This window comes from Rhinopithecus roxellana, chromosome 2 (genome assembly GCF_007565055.1).
Source record: "Rhinopithecus roxellana isolate Shanxi Qingling chromosome 2, ASM756505v1, whole genome shotgun sequence".
NCBI classification, from domain to species: domain Eukaryota; kingdom Metazoa; phylum Chordata; class Mammalia; order Primates; family Cercopithecidae; genus Rhinopithecus; species Rhinopithecus roxellana.
The window spans coordinates 56001185-56016077 of NC_044550.1; the positions used below are offsets into that span (position 1 = coordinate 56001185).

The 14893-nt window shown below is 36.4% G+C and overlaps 1 protein-coding gene across 4 annotated transcripts in view; it reads right to left on the minus strand.

Annotated features, from left to right (window-relative positions):
• Window positions 1-14893, minus strand: part of LRBA (LPS responsive beige-like anchor protein) — a 779214-nt gene that overhangs the window by 43538 nt on the left and 720783 nt on the right. For 3 of the 4 annotated variants that reach the window (XM_030916318.1, XM_030916327.1, XM_010372521.2), the window contains 3 exons: window positions 14285-14477; window positions 8311-8373; window positions 1665-1820 (listed from right to left, as the gene is read on the minus strand). In XM_030916318.1, the coding sequence (XP_030772178.1) occupies window positions 1665-1820; window positions 8311-8373; window positions 14285-14477 (412 nt within the window). The remainder of the gene's footprint in view (window positions 1-1664; window positions 1821-8310; window positions 8374-14284; window positions 14478-14893) is intronic. The other variant, XM_010372523.2, reaches the window with a different exon arrangement.

Consider the following 14893-nt stretch of genomic DNA (forward strand, 5'->3'; position numbering starts at 1 on the left):
GGCACAGGCAAACCCTTCAGGAGGTATTCCAAAAGGCACTGTTATCATAGGAGATGAAAGCTCCACGCATGTTCTTGCCCCTGAAGACCTTCCAATGGGGTAAGAATGTGGAGGTGGAAGACAGTGATATTGATGATCCTGACCCCTATGGACGCCTAGCCTAATTTATACGTTTTTGTCTTAGTTTTCTAAAAATTTTTTATAATAGAAAAAAGCTATACAATAAGGATATATAGAAAATATTTTTGTACAGCTGTACCATGTGTTTTAAGCTATGTGTTATTACAAGAGTTGAAAAGTTTAAAATCATTAAAAAGTTTATGAAGTAAAAAAGTTTCAGTAAGCCAATTATTACTAAAGAAAAAATTCTAAAAACAAATTTAGTGTAGTCTAAGTGTACAGAGTTTTATAAAGTCTACAGTGGTGTACAGTCATGTCCTAGGCCTTCATATGCACTCACCACTCACTCACTGACACCCAGCGCAACTTCCAGTCCTGCAAGCTCCATTCATGGGAAGTGCCCTATACGGGTATGCCAGTTTTTATCTTTTATTACTATTATTTTTTACTTGCAGAAGACAATGGAATGGTTTTTATCTTTTATACCATATTTTTACCATACCTTTTCCATTTTTAGATGTGTTTAAACACACAGATACTTACCATTGTGTTACAGTTGCCTACAGTATCCTGTATAGTAGTATGCTGTACAGATTTGCAGCCTAGGAGCAATAGGTGACCCCACATAGCCTAAGTGTATCCTGGGATAGCCCGTCTAGCTTTTGTAAGTATACTCTATGATGTTGCACAATGATAAAATCCCCTAACAATGCATTTATCGTAATGTATGCCTGTTAAGAAACACGACTGTGTATCAATTAGCTCTAATGAATTACTATCTCATTTTCATTATTTTAAATATTAAACTATATATTTACTATAACTTTATTTCATCCTCTAACAGTTTATAAAATATTTTAAGGGACACCATTAAATTTCTCAATGTTTCTCAGTTTCTTATATGCAAACATTTATAGACATTTACTCAGCCACATCTCCTGTAGTAACACTGAGCTCAGCTTGGTTTGTCCCTGAGGGAGATGCATGTAAATGAATATATAGACTTAAAATTTTTATATTTTAACAAGAGCTCCTGTCACATATAAAATCAATAGTCAGCTACTTTTCTTCATGATGGTGTAGATTTCAGCAAGATTCTATCCAGAATTGGGTGGAGGCAAGATATCTACTGCCAAGAGTTAGACTTAATGAGTCTTTCAAGTAAGAAAAAGAAAATCCTTTAAATAATACAAAAGTGAGAAATACACTTCCATGTATGTGCACCTGCCATAAGATTATGCATATACTCATGCATGGTATTTACATACCAGGATTTGCCTTCAAAATGAATCATTTATTCTGTAACCATGAACTTGGGTCACAAACCTACTATAAAAAACTCTCTTACAAACAGGCTGAAGCAAATTTAATAGTGAATTATATATAGTAGATTATTATTTGAAGAGGGAAAACAATGCCCTCTTTTCCTTATTTTGTAAATTTTAGGATTTTGTAATTTTTGGAAGGAAGCAGATGAGAATGCATCGTAAGCCTCTCAATGCTACTTATAGTAAACTTTAGTTCACTGATAAAATGAAAATTACCTGTGTCTGTAGAATAGACTCTGAAACTCTTATCCCAGAAGCCACAGACGAGAATATAGCGGTTGTCTGAAGTGATGACAAAGCACTGGGAATGCACTTGAATACTTTGGTCTAAAAGGTCAGTGATTTGCCTCCTGTGCATTCCTGTATTGCTGGCTGTAAGAATAGGGAGGAAAAACAACTATTAAACCCACATGGGCAAAGAAATCCTATAGTGAGGAAGAAGAGGAGACACATTCCCAGATAAGAGTACTTGATCCTTAATTTTAAGTATAATAATTGAAAAACCAAGTAGGAAAACATATCCAATTGCTGGAAAAATGTGGGTAGCTAAATTCAATATCTCAGTTAAAAAGTTTTGCTTAAGGAAAGAGAGAATAACATACTACAATTTAAAAATAGAACACAATTCACAGAACATGCTTTCTAGCTCTTGGGCAGAACCAAACTGGATTACCATCTCCAGATTGCATCACAGTTAGGTTTGTGTTCCTGACAATCTCATTACATTTATTGTCATGAGAATGGTTCATGTTGTGACAATCTATTACTTTTAACATTTTGTCACAAGGAAGAGATATTAGGATTTAAATGTCATATATTTGAAATATTGTAGCATCTTGTACTACTTTGGCTTTAACGGGTCTTTAATTTGACTAGATGGGAACTCCCATTTCCCCTGTTTACAACTGCACTTGCATGTAAGGAAAGGGTAGAATGACTGTTTATTAAAGATTCCTGTAATTGAAAAAGTCAAAGCACAGCAGACTGCCACTTTCTTACTCCTTATTTAAGCAATAAAACAAGACAGCCTTGGCAGTGTGTTTTCAAAGTGCTACAGAGCACCTGAGATGGGGTTTGTCAAAGAAAAAGGTCAGACATAGAGCAACACTGAGCACATGGGAAGAGTAATAATCGTCCAGAAATATAACATCGAGTGTGCCATTATCAGAAACGGAATCTTCACTGAGATGCCTTTTTTGGCATTGAGGCCAACCAAATAGAAAGCTTTGTTTCTAGTGATCTAAGGGTTATTTTACCATCATCTCTCCAGTACAAATAAGGATTCTTATGCTGCTAAAGAAATTTGATTGTACCAGAAATCAGAACAAACAAACTTCTGCATCTGATTATTAAGCTTTTCACCATAATTTTCATTTTTTTGAAAAATCAAACATAGAAAAATATTTATATTCTATTCATTGTATGTAATAACTATGTTAATGTGGGTAGTTTAATAGAAAGCTCAGAAAGTAAAATAGAAGAAAAAAAAGTGTTCAAAATACTCTCCAGTGCTGTGCTGGGAACCACTGGGGACACAGAGGACTGATGGATCTGCTGCCCTCATGGCACACACAAAACGGCACACATGTACACATGCATGTGCAACACTGCAGAAATTCTGCTAATGTCTGTGGACACAACCATTTAAGATTATTGGATAACTGTTTGATAATGGAGGCTTCATATGCTTTTGGAGGATTAATGGGCTAGAAAGTGACAGCAGTAGTAAAAAGGGCAGAATCCTAGTTGGGAATCATTGTTTCCCTCTTCTAACAAAGGGAAGTTGCTGGCAGATGACAAAACCTTTTATAGATATCAGTGTTATTACAGAGAGACAGTGTCCACCAACTGCAATCAGGTATCCCACTGCAATGAAGTTTTGTGACACAATTTTTTTTTTTTTAATTCCAAGAAACCTAGCAATTAAAACAAGGTATGTGGTACTTTCTGCACTGGTTACTGCAGTACTTTATTCCACATGAGAGCTGTAAACATGTTTATTCTTGTCAGTATTTATATGACTTTTGTTCCTATGATATAAACTTTTGCTGAACTTTCTTAGGGGATTGGGGTGATCTCTTGGGAGGACCTCAACAGATTTGGGCATGTACATAATTTTGAACTGAGTGACTACAAAGTACCCATGGGGAAAGGCTGATGCCCCCTCAGCACACACATGAACTATTTTCTAAGCAAGTGCTTACTTGTAATTTAACATTGCCAAGTCCCCCATCCAGCTAAGGTATATTTATCTAGATAAGCAGTCTTCAAACTAGGATATGCATACCCCTGGAGGTATAACACTTCCTAAGGGATACACAGGTTCAGAAGTTAAAACCAGTAAGTTTCTAATTCCTCAACTTTAATATATTCTACTGCTTGAAATTGATTTGCCTGAGAACTCTCCTATGAGTTTTCCCTTCTTACCTCATCTTTCTCGTGCCCTTCTTCTACTAGATAAAATAAAGACATATTTCCCTTCCACACAGAATCTTACTATGTGCTGTACCCCAGAGTTTAATTTCTTGTCCCCAATAAAGGGACAATTCAAAATACTGAGATGATACTGAAAAGTGAATGTGTAAGTATCAAATCATTCTGCAAGTCAGGTGGTTTCCAATTTACTTCTTTCAATAAAATGGAATGAGGATCCAATCATGCTGCCAATTGGTAGATCATTAAAAATAAGTTTTAAAGATAGACTGTTAAAATTATAGATAATAATAAACCATAAAAATAACTCTTAGTGATAGATCACTATATGAATTGCCACTAATGCAGAAAGGGTTCAAAGATTTGAGTGGTACAGTTGCAACAAAGCTCTTTCCTGGCTATTTTCTTAAGTGAGTAACACTGCTCAGATGTTCCAGTTATAAAAACAAGTAAGATAGACCTGATGATGATGAATTTTCAATAAATGTTCATTTTATGTAAATAAACATTTATTAAACTTTATAATAATATGATTATAATACATTAATATTTGTAATAATCACTTGATACAGATAAGTTTATTTTAAAAGTTGAGCCTTATGGTCATAAGAAATTTTAAAATTTAAATTGAATACATATGCTTAATTTTGCAAACACATTTTTATAGTTGAAAAGCAAAATGGGGTAATCAATTTTTTTAAAGTTAACATAAAATTATGTGGGGGAAGTAAAATGAAAACATAAAATTCAAGATAAAAAAGTAACAATGTGAAATTTCCATATGTTAATGGGTTTTCAATGTATTTTTTAGAAACAGAAAATACTGAGTATCAGTTCACTCTGATATTTAGATTCTACCGTACATCTTAAAATTTTGTTTACTTATAACATTATAAAATCTTGTTTACTGAGTATCAATTCATGTGTCTTTATTGTAGCATGATTTATAATCCATTGGGTATATACCAAGTAATGGGATCGCTGGGTCAAATGGTATTTCTAGTTCTAGATCCTTGAGGAATCGCCACACTATTTTCCACAATGGTTGAACTAGTTTACAATCCCACCAACAGTGTAAAAGTGTTCCTATTTTTCCACATCCTCTCCAGCACCTGTTGTTTCCTGACTTTTTAATGATTGCCGTTCTAACTGGTGTGAGATTGTATCTCATTGTGGTTTTGATTTGCATTTCTCTGATGGCCAGTGATGATGAGCATTTTTTCATGTGTCTGTTGGCTGCATAAATGTCTTCTTTTGAGAAGTGTCTGTTCATATCCTTCACTCACTTTTTGATGGGGTTTTTTCTTGTAAATTTATTTGAGTTCTTTGTAGATTCTAGGTATTAGCCCTTTGTCAGATGAGTAGATTGCAAAAATTTTCTCCCATTCTGTAGGTTGCCTGTTCACTCTGGTGGTAGTTTCTTTGGCTATGCAGAAGCTCTTTAGTTTAATTAGATCCCGTTTGTCAGTTTTGGCTTTTGATGCTGTTGCTTTTGGTGTTTTAGACATGGAGTCCTTGCCCATACCTATGTCCTGAATGGTATTGCCTAGGTTTTCTTCTAGGGTTTTTATAGTTTTAGGTCTAACATTTCAGTCTTTAATCCATCTTGAACTGAATTTTTGTATAAGGTGTAAGGAAGGGATCCAGTTTTGGCTTTCTGCTTATGGCTAGCCAGTTTTCCCAATACCATTTATTAAATAGGGAATCCATTTCTTGTTTTTGTCAGGTTTGTCAAAGATCAGATGGTTATAGATGTGTGGTATTATTTCTGAGGGCTCTGTTCTGTTCCATTGGTCTATATCTCTGTTTTGGTACCAGTACCATGCAGTTTTGGTTACTGTAGCCTTGTAGTATAGTTTGAAGTCAGGTAGCGTGATGCCTCCAGCTTTGTTCTTTTAGCTTAGGATTGTCTTGGCAATGCGGGCTCTTTTTTGGTTTCATATGAACTTTAAAGTAGTTTTTTCCAATTCTGTGAAGAAAGTCATTGGTAGTTTGATGGGGATGGCACTGAATCTATAAATTACCTTGGGCAGTATGGCCATTTTCACAATATTGATTCTTCCTATCCATGAACATGGAATGTTCTTCCATTTGTTTGTGTCCTCTTTTATTTCATTGAGCAGTGGTTTGTAGTTCTCCTTGAAGAGGTCCTTTACATCCCTTGTAAGTTGGATTCCTAGGTATTTTATTCTCTTTGAAGCAATTGTGAATGGGAGTTCACTCATGATTTGGCTCTCTGTTTGTCTGTTACTGGTGTATAAGAATGCTTATGATTTTTGCACATTGATTTTGGAGAATACATGGTGTTAAAGAATTCTTTCAGCAGGTAGAAGTGTAAAGTCTATTGACCGTTGATCTAGGGCAGGGACAGCAAAACTGGGGCCAAAGGCTGAATCCTGCCCATGACTGGTTTTGTATATGTAGTTTTATTAGAAAAGAGCTATGTTCATTTATTTGTGTTTTATTTATGGTGGCTTTTGTGCTATACTGGTAGAGTTAAGAACAGCTTGAGTTTCCCTTATCTAAAACACTTGGGACCAGAAGTGTTTTAGATTTCAGATTTTTTTTTCAGATTTTGGAATATTTTCATATATTGAGATATCTTGGGAATGACAGGCAAGTCTAAACACAAAATTAATTTGTGTTTCATATGAACCTGATATATATATATATATGATATATATATAATATATATAGATATATATGAGATATTTACATGAGATATATATATATGGCCTGAAGGTAATTTTATATAATATTTTAAATAATTTTGTGCCTGACATACAGTTTGGACTGTGTTTTGAATGTGACCTGTCACATAAGGTCAGGTGTGGAATTTTCCACTTGTGGTGTCATGTTGGTCTTAAAAAAGTTTCAGAGTTTGGAGTATTTGGGGCTTGGGATTTGTAGATTAGAGGGACTCAACCTAAAATATTTACTATCTGGCCCTTTACTGAAAAAGTTTACCCATGCTTACCCTACAGGGTTACAACAATTGCTGAATTCATTTAATTAGACTTGATAGCGTAGCATATTCATTGTCAAGGTGCAAAGAAAATGTTGGGTCTAAAATTCAGAAATAATGCTTTAAATGACTCAGCAAATGGGCTTTATTGTTTTCCTGACTTTTAAACTACCCAAGTGAGCATTTTAGTTTTTTTAATATATGGCAAATCATATCTACTCAAAACAAAACAAGATTTAAGAACCAGAGTGGTATTTATCCTTCATATAGATAATTATATATTAGATTTCTGTTTGTACTTGGGGAAATGATAAATGAATTGGTTTAGAGCTTAAGGTTATTTTTATTCATCCTGATAGTCTATCTGCTAATGGTAGCCATTTAGCTCTCCATTGAAACAATGGCTTTTAAAGACAAAAATCGTAAACTATATATAGGGAACATCTTGGATTTCAAAATAATAAACCTGCTCATTCATATGCTTTCTTTAAAAACATTAAAATTCTAACAAATTTATTTGTGCCTGGAAAATCTGACAAAATTACAAGCCAAATATCTATGCCGATAGCATTACCCCACAGGTAGGCAAGTTTTTATTCTAAAAGTTATTAAATAACATCTTCAAAATCGAGGCTTAACATTCTTAGTGATGCCACATTTGAAATCCCCACACGTAAGGATGAAAAATACTAAACTAGAGATTTCAACTAATCTACTCAAAAAGCATAATAGCAATTAAATATTCTAAGTCATCTGCTGCAGATGCTCATTTCATCCCAATGGCTCTTTCTGGTCGCCTCCCTATTTTTTTCTCCCCTGAACAAATTTAACCTCCAATGGCAATTTATTGGGTTGTAGGACCCTAGGAAAATGAATACAAATATCTTAACACTACCATTGGCTGGGCAATATATTTCCACTTTGAAACTGCTCTGCAATTGCACATTAATCCCCTCAGACTGAACAGAGGGTCTAGGAAGAAAGGATTGATCTCCTTTAATGATGAAACCCTGGCACTACAGTTTTATTTTTCATAACACAGTGCTGCTAAGAACCCCACTGTTATTATGAAAATTTTCCCAGCAAAGGAGCTCCATCACATTACCGGGGCACCAATTCATCATAACGTGCCTCGCTCCTGCTCATCAACAAGTCTGAGTGATGAAAAGATCCAATATTATCCTGACAGTACTTCATGGGCATTCTCAATCACACATTATTACAGCATCCATATTAATTTTCAGTGACACGCGTCCTAGGCCTGTTCAAATTAGGCAAACCAACGAGGGGGAGTTGATGAAATACCAGCATAGCCACAGCTCATTGCATTCCAATTTGCATGCAAATGGTTTATCAGGAAAATTCCATTCCCAGCAACCAGCAAGTGAAAAACAACTGTAATCTACACTTCAGGGCCACCATACAGAGCTTAATGAATCGCAAAGAGAGAAGGAAGTGACAGACCTACGAGAGGATCGATTTCCACTGGCAGCTGGTATGGCTGGTCTTGTACAGCACCTTGATGAGCTGGAATTCACAAAAGATAAAGAAAAAAGGCATTATTTTTTATATACTAAACTACATAAAAATGCATAAGTCAAACCTTATGTAGAATTGTTTCCAACCTCTAAATCTTTCATGCAGTTTTGTGAAATTTAAAGAACAAAAATCCAGGTGCTTTTGTGGCTAGCTTATTAAACATTTATTTTAGATTAGTGCCGCTCTGAACATGTGCCATCAGCAGTGGCTCCAGTCCTAGGCCATAAGCTATAGCAGATGCTTGACTGGCAACCTCTGATGCTGCAACAAAACAAAATTAAGTGGTAAAGCGCACTGAAAACAAAATGTGACAACCATCTGGTGACTGTAGCAAATACTATTTTTTTGTTATTTCTTAAAAAGGCAGTTTTGAATGCTGCAGCACAAAGGATCCACAAAAATGTCAATTTATGATGGAGAAAGGGAAAGCTCTAAGTCAGGGAACATTTAGTGTTTCATCCATCACTTAAAATCAATTGAAAGTTTGAATAAAAATAAAGAAAGCTATCCGCAGATAAATGTTTTAGTTAAATGCATTTGGCTGAAATATTTTCTTAAAGATTGGATTGAGGGTTTAAAAAGAAGTTTTATTAATATTTAATATTTCCATGGTTTCAATTTAAAAATACTCTGAGAAGGAGATGAATAACAAAAATCAATCTATCCTAAGAATACTTTGTTCAATTCTCAAAATGGTTTTAAAGATTCAGGCGTATTTATTTTATAATTGAAGAGAGGTTTTGCAGGCTGTTTCCCTGTGAAAGGGAGAAGGAGTTTCGGTAGAGAGGAAGTATATTAGGAATCAGGAACTACCTGATGCAACCTTGTGCAAATCATAAACCCTAAAACAGGGTTCAGAATAGATACTCTTTTCAGCTTCATAGTTCTGATAGTTAAATTCTGGGCCCTTTTCGAAACTATTTTCCCCAAACGACTCAGCCATTTGCCCTGCGCAGTATCTACTTTTTATAGATTCACAAGCATTCACATTATTGCTTGGTTGGTATTAGAGCTCTGCTTAATGCCATTGATACCGGTGGGTTGAGGGAGGTCCCCAAACACCAGTGGGACCTCAACCCTGGCTGGTGACCAGGTTCTTGACACTGTGGTGAGAAGAAACTCAAGGACAAGTCAGAAAACAGTGAAAGTATGGAGATTTATTGCAAAGCAAAAAGTACACACTCAAAAGGGGAGTGTGGGTGTTCTCAAAAGAGAGCCGTGGACAAGGAGGGTTGGGGTTCCTGTCTTTATGGGTTTCTTTAACCAAGGGGTGGAATGTTCATGAAGATTCCCGGAAAAAGGTGGCGATTTCTCAGAACTGTGGTGCCATCCATTTTTACACCAAATAGAAGTGCCCTGGAACTGTCATGGCACTGGTGCGTGTGTGATTTGTATGTTAATGAGCATATAATGAGGTCCTATGTGAAACCTAGATCAAATTCAGCACTATGTTGGGTCCAGACAGTCTCAGCCAGCTTGTCCTGCACCCTGGTTTTTCAGGGTCTTCTCACCTCCTAGCTTCTGCAGCTATTTCAACAGTTTCCTTTCGATAGTCAAGAAACTGCTGCCTGGAATTTTCTATTCTCCTGTGATTACCCTGTATTATTCCTGTCTTACCATCAGATTTTAGGAAATCTATCTGTCTTGGAGGGGCTGAAAATAAGTATGGGGTACATTTCAATAAGTTCATTAGATTATTTTAAACTTACTCTGTTATAGTTTCTCCAGTTAGTAAATACCAACTTTTTAAGAATGTTTGGAAGGTCATTAATACTGATAAAATACCTAAGTACAGTACTGGCACTAGAAATTACAGTATGTATAAGAAACTAAAGTAGCTGAAGAAAAGAAACCACAATGACTTTTTAAAAACAAAAAACAAAAAACCCAAAAGGTATTTGTCTTTGCTGATTACTGGCTATGCTGGTAAAGAAATCACAGGATACTCACCAGGGAGGACCAGGAAAAATGCACCACAGCCTCTGGTCTACCCAATAGTGCCACTCTATCAAAAGTAATACCTTTAGAATTTTTCTCTACTTCTCTGATAATCTAAGATCTTAGAAACATTAAAACCAAACTGTCAGTGAAATGGGTTTAAGGCGGTTTGGTCATTCCTCAAATCCCACTTCTGCCACCGACTGGCTGTACGACTTTGGTCAAGTTATGTAATCTCTTATGTTTCAATTTCCTGATCTATAAAATAGGTTAGATGGGTTAGATTGAACCATATGAAATTGCCAATACCTGACTGTTTTGACCTATTAAAAAATGCAATTTCATATGGTTTCAACCTAAGTACAGAACCTACATCCTCAGGGTTTAAGGAGATTGAGTTAATATACATACAATGATTAAAACACTACTTGAAGAGTCATGAAAGTTTATCTACTCCAGCCGTGTTTTGCCAGTGAGGACACTGAGCCCAGGGAGCTCGCCTTATTCTGCATCAAATATGCCCAGTCAGTGGCAGAGTTTGAGCCCTGGTTTTCTCAGTCAGATTTTATGACCACTCCTCTGTAATGTATTCTCTCTCATGAGAGCAGGAAAGTTGGGACCTGGATTCAGCACTGTTCTTTTTGGCCACCAGTTAGAATTTTTTTTTTAAGAAGAAGGAAAATCTTAGAAACTAGAAAATGCTCTATAAACATTTGCTGGTGTTGTCCTCTTTTTTGGAGGTTTTCAAGGTCCTCTGAATGAGAAGGTAGGTTAAAGATTATTTTCTAAATCAGACACTACTCAAAGAACTGAGGGGAACCAGCTGTCTAATGAATGAGCTATGGAAATCACAGATCCTCAGAAAAGAAACAGAACCTAAAATTCAAAAAAAAAAAAAAAATATATATATATATAGTAATATGAATTTGATATTTACCAAAGAAAAACTGTCAGGGATTTTTGATGTTTGTTTTAAATCAAGGCATAGTGACAGGTAAAGGTAGCAAGAGATAGAATGAAAGGTTAGATTTATGTAAACATACCTAAAATGAAGCACAGACTTAATACAATAAATGCTTACTATTCTTAGTTGTAGATGCAGCTCAAATTGGAGATCACATTCTAGAAAGATAACTGCCTGTGGTGTATTCTCATATGTTATCATTTTTTGTATTTTTCTGTTGAAGAGTTACTGTGTCATATCGTAAAGGCAGTATGTATGGAAAGAGTGAAGACAAACATCTCTAACAACACAGTTACAGATACAATGAAAGCTCACTGAGCAGAAATATAGGCAAGATTCTGCAGAATGTTGCAATGCCCCTAGCTATCTTACAGAAAGGTGAGCTTCTGGGGGAACAGCTGGATGCATCCTAAGTGGTACTCCAGCAGTGGGACTCTACCCCTAAATTACTTTACATATTTATTTATAGACAAATTGGAAGTGAGGAAGATAATACCTGACCACTAGGTATTAAGGGAAGCAAGCTTGTTAGTGAGGGACACCAGCTTGCTGGAAAGGCGGAAGCCAGAAGCTTAGTCATCAATGCTTAGGGTCTTAAATGCTTAGGGTTATCAGTGCTAAAACTTGAAATCAGCTGGAAACCAAGAAGCCCTGTGGTTGAGCCAGCTCAGTTCCCATTGAACTAGCTCTTCCTAGGCTAAAGTAAAGATGGGGGCAGAGTACAGTCAGGGCTTTCCAGCAGTTGAAAGGTTTGCCCCTCCTTACATGTGATGTCACTCTGTTTAAACTGAAGAAGCTCTCAGGGCTGCCACAAACAGCCACTCAGGATAAGCACCATCAGTGGTGGCCCTGAAGTCACACACGCTGGTGCAAACCTCTAAGGGTAACTGCACAGAGTAGGTAAATCCTCTAGTGTATTTGACAGAACATATCACCAGCACATTTTTCTTCTAAAAAGAGTGTTTAGAGAAACCAAAAAATCATGTTTCTTAAATAAATTGTAATATTTAGTCCCAAAGTATAAGTATGTTATTTTCATAAATATTTACTTCTGCAAGAGAAGTTCACTTAAAGAAAAAAGAATAAAAGGACATAATAATAGAGACATTAAATATCTGCCTCCATTGTTATTGTCTCTACCTTTCCTGAAATCTATTTTGTAGTCAAATATTGGCATTTATTTTCATTGTTTCATTTTCAATATACCCAGGAAAATGGCTATATTTAATCAATTCTAATACCAACTATGGATTCTTTGTGGTAGAGTATACCTTATTGAGCTTAGTCAATGTACCAAGTTTTTGTTTGAATGTCAATTCTGTTCCCTTGTGAAAGGTGCTGCATTTAATTTGGTACGAGGTCCTTGTTCAAGAACTTGTATTTTTGCAACCATTTCAGGTATTCTAAGGAGCAGTGCTTTATGCACACTTTAGAGATTTAATGACAATTTCATGAACTATTAAAATGTATCTTAAATTTGCCTACCTAAAACAACGGCTTGGGGAAAAAGTCTATAATCTCCAGAACTTTTTTTTTTTTTTTTTTGAGACGGAGTCTCGCTCTGTGGCCCAGGCTGGAGTGCAGTGGCCGGATCTCAGCTCACTGCAAGCTCCACCTCCCGGGTTTATGATCATTCTCCTGACTCAGCCTCCCGAGTAGCTGGGACTACAGGCGCCCGCCACCTCGCCCGGCTAGTTTTTTGTATTTTTTAGTAGAGACGGGGTTTCACCGTGTTAGCCAAGATGGTCTTGATCTTCTGACCTCGTGATCCGCCCGTCTTGGCCTCCCAAAGTGCTGGGATTACAGGCTTGAGCCACCACGCCCAGCCTATAATCTCCAGAACTTTAAAAGATTTTCTTTCTTCTTAAAAAAAAATAAATTCTAACTGGTGGCCAAAAAGAACAGTGCTAAATCCAGGTCCCAACTTTCCTGCTCTAATGAGAGAGAATACATTACAGAGGAGTGGTCATAAAATCTGACTGAGAAAACCAGGGCTCAAACTCTGCCACTGACTGGGCATATTTGATGCAGAATAAGGCGAGCTCCCTGGGCTCAGTGTCCTCACTGGCAAAACATGGCTGGAGTAGATAAACTTTCATGCCTCTTTAAATCTGCTCTGTTTATGATTCTAATGGCTATTTCAGTTGAGCATGACTGTGTTGAGCATTTAATGGAAGAACAGAAGGTACTTACAGATATGCAGTATTTTGGCTATGTAATTTCAGTGTTCTTTTTTTTTTCTATTATCCTCAACAAATACTAGCAATACTACTATGCCAAGCACAAAAAGATACAGTTTCTGGCACATAATAGACAATCATAAGTGTTTACTGTGGCTGGACATAGTGGCTCATGCCTGTAATCCCAACACTTTAAGAGGCTGAGGCAGGAGGACTGCTTGAGGCCAGGAGTTCAAGACCAGCCTGAGCAACAGAGCAAGCCCATCTCTATCAAAAGTTAAAAAAAATTAGCCAGGCATGGTGCTACGTGCCTGTAGTCCTAGCTAATCAGGAGGCTGAGGCAGGAGGATCACTTGTGCCCAGGAGTTCAAGGCTACAGTGAGCTATGATCACACCACTGCACTCCAGCCTGAGTGACAGAGCATGGCCTTGTCTCTAAAAACAAACAAAAATTTGTAAACACTCAAGTGTTTATTGAGTAAAATGAATGAATAAAAAGAGAAATATTTGATAAATGAATATATACTGTTTATGGACACAATATAGAATATCATTATATTAAAATATTATATTAGAAACAATATTTATCTCCAAGGATAAAGATAAAACCACCAGAAGCTAAAAAATAGTTTATGTTTTTAACATTTGTATTATATGCCTCACGTGGGCTTTTTTAAGCCTTTCAAACTATGAAACAATTTGATTCAGACTAATGGTTGAAAATTAAAAGCTTAAATGTTGAGATATGATATATTTAAGTGGGTATCATACAATGTTCAGCAGTTACCATGCCTTATAATGGTATTTCTTTACTTACCAGGAAGGTTGTGCCATTTGTTCACGGCAAATAACCTGTTAGCAGTAACTGTGATCACAACAGGAGTTGCCAAACCAGGCTGGGTGTTGGCTGCCACGTGAGTAACAGGGGAGTTGGAGGGAAACTTGAGGACCATGATAACATCCTGCTGGGCTTTGTCTGTGAACATCAATGGACTCTGCAGGAGGAGATACTGTTGAGTGGGCATGACAAGACCCAAATATACAAGAAGGAAAAGACAAAGAAAGACAAGAAAGAGAGGGGGTGCAGGAAAGAAGAGGAAGACCACATTAACACAAGTTGTAAGTGGAAGCACAGTGAGCAGAAAGGCTTGTAGAAATAGCAGTCATGATCTGACTGTTATTCATGTATGTCATTAGTTGGAATTTTGGGGGATTGAAGCAGAATACATTAACAGAAACACTTTAAAATTTATAAATTTTATGAGCTCCCTTTCCCTCCCCACTACCATGAAAAACTAAAAGAATGATTGGATTTAGATTCTACATAGGCAAAGTGCTGGGGATTGCATTAAAACATTCTGGTTGCTATCATGTGTCACATAATGATCTTTTAGCATTAAAAAAACAGTAAGAATGGACAATAGGC